Source organism: Ochotona princeps, chromosome 4 (genome assembly GCF_030435755.1).
Source record: "Ochotona princeps isolate mOchPri1 chromosome 4, mOchPri1.hap1, whole genome shotgun sequence".
In the NCBI taxonomy this organism is placed as follows: Eukaryota; Metazoa; Chordata; class Mammalia; order Lagomorpha; family Ochotonidae; genus Ochotona; species Ochotona princeps.
The window spans coordinates 39,102,194-39,110,727 of record NC_080835.1 but is presented as its reverse complement, the minus strand read 5'-3'; the positions used below and the strand labels follow the sequence as shown (position 1 = coordinate 39,110,727).

The 8,534-nt window shown below is 43.3% G+C and overlaps 1 protein-coding gene across 1 annotated transcript in view; it reads right to left on the bottom strand.

Annotated features, from left to right (window-relative positions):
- Positions 1-1,583: 1,583 nt before the first annotated feature.
- The window catches only part of TSG101 (tumor susceptibility 101), a 35,674-nt gene continuing 28,723 nt past the window's right edge, over positions 1,584-8,534 (bottom strand). Inside the window, exons 8-10 of the mRNA XM_058663269.1 lie at positions 5,663-5,865; positions 3,017-3,256; positions 1,584-1,919 (exon numbers count right to left, since the gene is read on the bottom strand). Of these exons, the coding sequence (XP_058519252.1) occupies positions 1,830-1,919; positions 3,017-3,256; positions 5,663-5,865 (533 nt within the window). The 3' untranslated portion in view covers positions 1,584-1,829. The remainder of the gene's footprint in view (positions 1,920-3,016; positions 3,257-5,662; positions 5,866-8,534) is intronic.

Here is an 8,534-nt window from a genome sequence, read left to right as displayed (position 1 = left end):
TTCCATCTCTGATGTAGACATTTTTGCGATACCTAAATGGCGTCAAAGGTACTATTTTTAGTACCTGATAGAGCAATATTATTTGTGTATATACATGCAGGTACTTCAAAAAAAAAGTTCATAGAAAACAAGCTTGTTTTCATGCAAAATAAATTTGGAAATACATACAGTGCTTGCATAAAACACTTTGCATGATCTTCCTGTAGACATCATTTACATACAACAAAAGACACTATTTGGCCCAAAACAATGTATGATGTGTTTGTGTGATAAAAATCTGGATTGTTTTCTAGGAACATGGTAATTCTTTCATTTGACCAGTGTAGCACCATATACTTATACACTGTAAAAGGTTTCCTCTACAGTGTAAAACTAACAGTATACACATACAGAAATCATCTAAGCTTCCATACTAAGAGATCAGCACCATGGAGTACATTAAGCTTCAACCTGCGGTGCTACATCCCTATAGGCACCAGTTGGAGTCCTGGCTGTTCCAGCTCCTTACTAATGTAGCTGGGAAAGCAGCAGCAGATGGCCCAAATCCTTGGAACCCTGCACCTATATGGGAAATCCTGAAGATACTACAGGCTCCTGGCTTCAGACCAGCCTAGTTCTGGCCATTGCTGCTACTTGGGGAATGAACTATCAGATGGGAGATCTGTCTCTCCTCTCCTCTCTGTAAATCTGCCTTTCAAATAAAAATAAATCTTAAAATTCCAACACTAAAATGAAACCTCGATTGGACATTTCTGGTTTTCATTTTCCAACAGAGGTGAGTTTTTGGTTTCCTCCGTGATCCTGTCAGCCTCCCAGGACTTCCATTCTAATAGCATAGGATGAGCTCATGTGCTGCAAACTCGCCCATCTAGTTGATGGAACTTCCAATGACAATAAAAAGTAGGGTGGCCCTGTACATGGCTCTGTCCATAGTAATCATGGCAGAATGTCTTGTCTAACCTTCCCAGGTGTAAAGCAAGGTCCTTGGCCCTCTGCTCCTTCCCTCTGGGTGACACCAGTTACAGTTCGGTCAGACCTTTTGTCTGTTAGTACCTGTTAGGAAAAGGTTACTCAACACATTCACTTTTTTTTTCTCCTTTTTATTTTTATTGGAAAGTCCAATATACAGAGAGGAAAATCTTCCATCTGCTGACTCACTCCTTAAGTGGCTGCAATGGCTGGAGCTGAGCCAATTCAAAGCCAGTAGCTAAGAGCCTCTTCTGGGTCTCTCACATGGGTGCCTAAACCAAGGCTTTGGGCCATCCTTGACTGCTTTCCCAGGCCACAAGCAGGGAGCTGGATGGGAAGCGGGGCTGCTGGGGACACGAACCGGTGCCCATATAAGATCCTGGTGTGTGAAAGGTGCTAGGCTACCATGCCAGACCACTGAATTCACTTTTAAATAGTTAAAAGTTTGCATTTCTATGTAGTCTACATTGCATCAAGTCGAATTCACTTTGTAGTCTGTAGAATAACCACTAAACTGCAACTTACAGATTTTATGCTTTGGTAAGTGAAAAGCTGGGTGGCTTACTAACGTTTCCTGGGTTTTTCCTAAAGATGGTCAATAAAGAACAAAAAAATTATGCAACAAATTTTATTTAGCATGGTCAGTCCCAACATTCAGCACAAAAAGTTTACAGAGGATAGAAAGTGCATTAATAAAAGCCAGTCTTTACCAAAAGAAAACAGAAAATATATTATTGATTCAAAATATTTTACACTTGAATGATAAACTGCAATAACTTATTTTTGGGCACCTACTGATAAGAGAAAAGAAGAGAAGAATGTCTTAAGAAGAGCTCGCGCTCCCGCTGGTGTCGGAGGTGTCAGTAGAGGTCACTGAGCCCGGCCGTCTTTCTTGCCTTCTGCATTAGTGCCCTCAGCTGGAACTGTTTACGGGACAGAAGCCGTACGTGCTGTGAGGGGGGAAAAGGTTGCAGCCATTTAGAGTGGCTCCAATCCTGGAGCAGGCATGAAGTACCAGCATGTAACCCAGATAGCTTCAAGCTTCACTTGGAAGCAACGCTTCATGACATGGGGCCTTTTCAACTCTACCACATTGCTGCTAGCTGACCATGTGAAAGGTAAGTCATTTTCTCAGATCTTAAAAAGGCTTACCCACAGGAAAGCATCAGGTTGCAGGATCTGCCTCAGAAATGTAAGCTATACCTTGAGACTAACCAAATAGTTTCCACAACTAGGTCTATCTCCACCTGGCTAAAAGGAAGGGAAGGACAGCTTTTGTCCCTAGTGCAGAGACTGACACGTAGCATCTCTTTCCTGTTCTCCATGTGCATATTTTCCTGAGCTGTGCCACTCACAGTGTACAGAAATCATCTGGCCTCTTTATATTAAGCCATTACTTGCTTGCATTGGGTCCAGGAAACAGTGTGGCCACCCACCAGTAAGGAGACACGAGAGGGAAAACTAGCAAGTGACTTCATCAGCCATGCATGTATTTAGAGGTGCCAGTGGCAGCTGGTTTAAATAACCAGAGTAGCTATTCCTAAAACTGGGTGCTCCATTACCCAACAGACAGCAATAGCCAGATTTAGCATTTTCGTGTCTGTTACACGGCATAAAGCCGAAGACAGTCTTCATTTGAAAGAGTAGTCCACTACACCTTCAAGGGCTGGGGAAAACTCAGAAATTAACAATCAGGGTGGAGCCCAACCAGCAGTCTCAATCTTGGTCCCGAATGAACTAATGGAAATCTAACCATGCTTCCTCTTGGTCTACGCAGGCCCAGCGTAGCTGGCAAAGCTACATTTACCTTGATGCTGCCTAGTAGTAGTGGGGCCAGGGGCAGTGCAGCCACCAGCCTGCTTTCTCCTCCCACTCAGACTGATCTCTAGCAATCTGCACCCCAGCAGTGCTGCCCTGTGCTCGCCTACAGCAGAGAAAGAAACCTAACCCATCATACAGAAAAACACTCCTGGTTTGTGGTTTTCAAAATCAGGGTCTTGACAACCCAAGATCCAAAATCCTGGAAAGCAGAGTGAGGAGGACATACCTTAAGGAAGACATCCAGGTCGATTACTCCTCGCCTCAAGGCTTCTCCCAGGTAAAAGATAGTGTCTTCAATTGCATTTTCCTCTGCGTACAGATTTAGGATCTGTTTGTATAGTGGGGCTGTGGGAATGATAACTTCATCAATATCATTGTTTTCAGATTGATTTTCCATTTTCTCCAGAGCAGAACTGAGTTCTTCATCCTTCTTTTTCAAAAGTTCTATGTTTTTATCAACCTCAGCCTGAAAACAGAACAGTCCACGCATGATGACTTTATACTCATTGTACAGTTACCTGCTTGTTATCTACAACCTAATAGGAACAGACCAATAAAGCAGTGCTTAAACAACTGAGGATTAGACAACTGGTTCAAGGAAGAGAGAAGGTGTGACCACTAGGTTGCTTGGAAACACCTTGAAGTGAGCACTTTGAGTGACAGTAACAAATGATGTTGCAAACCAAGCCATCAAATGTGTGGCCCCTGCACCCACAGGGGAGACCCAGATGGAGTTCCTGTTTTTGGTTTGCCCTTTCGGTTGTTTCGGGGAGAGAACCGCAGTGGATGGAAGATCTCTCTCTTTGTGTCACCTTTTTTTTTTAAATTGGGAAGGCAGATCAGATTTGTAGAAAGGAGAAACAGAAAGATCTTCCATCCACTGGCTCACTTCCCAAAATGACCACAACAGCTGGAGCTAAGCTGATCTGAAACCAGGAGCTTCTTCCGGGTTTCTGACTTGTCTCTGTAACTCTGCCTTTCCAATAAAAATAAATCTTAAAAAAAATTTGAAAGGTAGTTACAAAGAGAAAGAGATTTTTTGTCCACCACTTTACTCCCCAATGGCCACAACAGCTGGAGCTTGGCTGGCCTGAAACCAGGAGCTTCTTCCGGGTCTCCATGTGAATGCAGGGGCCCACACACTCGCGCTGTTCTCTGCTGCTTTCCCAGGCATGTTAACAGGGAGCTGGAATGGAAGCAGAATAGCTAGGACTTGAACTGGTACCCACATGGCACGCTAACATCAGATAGCTGCTTTACTCACTGTGCCACAATGCCAGCTCCCCCTCCTCTTGCCCCACACCATGCCTTCTAAATAAACCTTAAAAAATGATTGAAATTCTTTCTTGTGGGGATGAAAAGTACAGAGTGAAGCTGGCACACAAATTATGATACTGTTCCTATCTCATCAGTAAGCAGTCGCAGGGATGACTTGCATACTTTTATCCAAAGCACAGCAGTCGGTTAAAAATACAAGAAAACATACTGAACCAAAGGTTATACACATCATTTTTATGAGGTCATTAATCACGTATCTCTGGATTAATATATAACTAGCTGTGTTTTGGGGAACTTTATCTTGCTGTTGAGATGTAAATGGCTCAAGCCCCTCCTCCCTGGGTGCCTATGTGACAACCTTCCTTTAGAAGTCTGGTGCTGTTAATAAACTTCAGCTACTGGCCATCATCAGTAATCCACGCATTATCAGCTCCGTGCACCAAGTCCATCACTGCGGGACAGTGACAAGTGGCACCTGAACAGGGACTTGAAAGAAGAGAAAGTGCAGCGGAGATCCCCACAGAAAGTTGTGAGTGGGAAAATGGGCCAGAACCAGTGTAGGGCACAGTCTTTTATCTCTCTTTTGCAGAAATTTTTAGTGAGAAGTGGAGCAAAGGCAACTGGCATTCTTATTTAGAGCTTATGATGAATATAACCCGTGGTCTCCAGATGAATTTAAGAATTTTACTCAGAACTATGGTGAAAAGGCTGGAAGGATAAAAGATACTCGTGTTAGTTTTTGGATTATATGGGCTTTAATTAAAGCTGTTATTATAATTTTAGAAGGAGAATATGCAAGAAAGTCCTCTGAGAAGATACCCCCAAAACACAGCTATTCCTCTAGCAGGTTCTTTATCCAAACCTTATCAATTTCTCCTGCTGCCTTCAGGGGGGATTCAACTGGCTACTGTCTCCCACAACAACCAAGATTCTGAATGTCCTTCTACAAATATAAGGTGTGCTGAAGACACTTTCAAAAGTGGCTCATACAGGACCAATGTTGTGGCCCAGCATGTAGTCACCGCCTGCAACACTGGCACCCAAGATGGATAACAGTTCCTGTCCTGGCTGCACTACTTCTGATCCAACTCCCATCTAATGGCCTAGGAAAAGCAGCGGAAGATGGCTCAAGTGCTTGGGTTCTTGCCACCCAGGTGGGAGACCTGGAAGAAGCTCCCGGCTTTGGCCTGGCCAGTCCCAGTGAGGGTCTTCTGGAGAGTGAACCATCAGATGGAAAATCTCAAAACAAATGGCTACAACAACATTTGAAAACTTCAGTCTAAACTCAAAAATTCTTTATCATTGCACAGAATTCTTTCAAATGATTATTTCCTGGTAATTGGCAATGTCAAGCATACAAACAGTCCATCTGGGTTAAAATAATATTGCCTAGGGGTGAGAATGTACAAGCAAAACATTCCAAAGCTTTATGTACTTCCCAAATGCCAAACATGGGATCCATTTCCAACAACACTAAACAGAAGTTATATTAAAATGTTTAAGCTATGTTAAATTTTCTGAACTTAACTATACTCACAACTTGCGAGTACCTTCCATTCAACCCCCAATTGCAAATCTTTGACGAGTTACTTACTACTTCTTGGTCTAAGCGGGTAACCATCTCTTCCAGCTTCTGGTGGCCTTTCTTCAGGTCTTCCTCTGTCCTCTTCAAGGCATTGAGCTCTGCCTGCGCACGATCCATTTCTTCCTTCATTCGCCATCTCAGTTTGTCACTTACAGCTGAGATGAGAGAGGCTCGGATGGTGTCCTCACTGATTGTGCCATCCCTACTAGGACCTGCAAGAGATAAAGGCAAAGCCACTCGCTTACTCCTTAAGCTGTGTCACTCACAGGAATCTTCGCAAGCAGTATGACGTGTGAGCTGACACTTTCAAAGCGGGAGGAAAGAAAAAATACAAACATCACAATTGTATCACAAACATGAAAACCCCACCTGATTCAGAACTACTTTCCTTGGAAGATAACACATTTTTTTTTTTTTTGAAAGAGTATTTATTGGGGAGAAACTAGGGCATGGGAGTGACAGGATGGGAATGTGAGAATGAATGAGACTGAACACTTTCACTTTCTGGTCGAGGTTTACTCTTCAATGCATGCAACAGCCAGGTATAGGCCAGGCCAACAACAGCAGCCAGGAACTCCATCTGGATCTCCTACTTGGGTGACAGGAGCCCAGGTACTTGGGCCATTCTCTGCTGTCTCTTTAAGTGCATTGGCAAGAAGGTGACTTGCAGGGCCAGCATGATGGCACAAATGGCTAATCCTCCCCTTGCAAGTGCTGGGATCTCATTTGGGACTGATTCATGTTCTGGTTGCTCCACTTCCCATCCAGGTCCCTGCATGTGGCCGGGGAAAGCAGTTAAGGACAGCCCAAAGCCTTGGGATCCTGCACGTATGTGGGAGACCTAAAAGATGCTCCTGGCTCTGGACTGGCTCAGCTCCAGCCTTTGCAGCCACTTGGGGAGTGAATCAGCGGGCAGAAGAACTTTCTCATCTCCTCTCTATAACTCTGGATTTCTAATAAAAGTATCCAAAAAAAAAAAAAAAAAAAAAAAAAAAGAATGCCAAAAGAATGCCAAAAGAATGATTTATAATTTTAGCTTTTTTTTAAAATTAATTTTTATTGAAAAGGCGGAGATACAGAGAGGAGAGAGGGAGGGAGATCTTCCATCCGCTGATTCACTCCCCAAGTGGCTGCAATGGTCAGAGCTGAGCTGAACTGATCCTAACCCAGGAGCTTCTTCTGGGTCTCCCACATGGGTGCAGGGTTCCAAGGCTTTGGTCCATCCTCAATTGCTTTCCCAGGCCACAGGCAGGGAGTTGGATGAAAAGTGGAGCAGCTGGGACATGAACTGGCACCCATATGGGATCCTGGCACATGTAAGGTGAGGACTTTAGCCACTAAGCTACCATACCGGGCCCTAAATAAATCTTAATAGATGTCCATATCTACAATGCCCTGATACACTTAAGTAAAAAAATGAAATTTTGCTGCTGTTGGAGAGGTATACTATTAAAATATAGGAGAAAACAGTGAGAGCAAGGAAATCCCTGAGCCTAAGGATCTGTATGACGAAAAATAAGAACAATATAAAATATAGTATTGGGTCGGGAACGATAGCTCAATGGCTAAAGTCCTTGCCTTGCATGTGCTGGGATCTGATATGAGTGCCTGCTCTAATCCTGCAGCTCTGCTTCCCTTCCAGCTCCCTGCTTGTGGCCTGGGAAAGTGTGGCCTGAGGACGTGCCAAAGCCTTGGGACCCTGCAACTGTGTGGGAGACCTAGAAGAGGTTCCTGGCTCCTGGCTTCGGATTGGCACAGCTCCAGCCGTTGCGGTCACTTGGGCAGTGAATCACTGGATGGAAGATCTTCCTCTCTGTCTCTCCTCCTCTCTATATCTGATGTTGCAATAAAAATAAAACAAATCTTCTAAAAAAAATTACAGTATCTTGCAAGAAATTTTAGCTGATTTGCTGTTATCGTTCTCTGGGGTATTTTTTTTTTTTTTTAAATTTCAAACAAAATAGAACATAACACAGGTTTTAGTTTTGTGCAGTCAAAAATTAACCTTACTTAGAGAAGTCTTGCTTTCGGGTGGTCTCTGGGGGATCTAGAGATTAAATCAGGTCAGTCACATGGATAGTCGGCCATATCTCTGTGACCAGCCGCCTATATGAGTGTCCTTAGATGGCAATGCTCTATGCATATTGCTACTTGTTACTAGGAACAATCAACACTGTCCACAAATCCCTCCTTGGAGAGGGCAACTAAGAGCTCTGAACTTGCACCTCCAAATTCCTGATCACTCTTTAACTGATTTTAATCTGTATCCTTTTGCTGTAATAATCCCTGTCAGTACAATAACTTTCAATGAGTTCTCCAAGTCTTGCTATAGAATACAGAACCTGAGGGTGGGCTTGAGGACTCTTCAGACTTGCCACAGGTTTTAAAAACAATGGTTAGTCTTGTCATTTATGGCAAATTGTAGGGTAACTCATTCTTTAAATGAGGGTATGTAAAAAGGTAAACATCTTTTCCCGCTAACCATACAAAATAAAATACATCAGAGATAACTTTTATGAGATGCTTTCACGGGTTTATGACCCAGACTTAGCTGTTTGGTCCTCTGGACGAAGTTAGGCAAAATAAAAATCTTGAATTTCTTATATTGCACTAATTTATTAAGTCCTTGGAAGATAGCAAAAAAGTTTATTTGGGGGACCAGTGTTGTAGCATACTGAGGAAAGCCACTGCTTGCTAGTGGGCATCCATATGGGTGCTGCTATGTGTCCCAGCTGCTTATCTTCTGCCCAGATCTCTGCTAATGGCCCAAGTACCTGGCCCTCTGCCAGTCAGTGGGACACATGGATGAAAATCTATCTCTCCCTGACTTTTGAAATAAATAAATTAATATTTTAGCAAAGGCTAATTTCTCCAAAGTAAA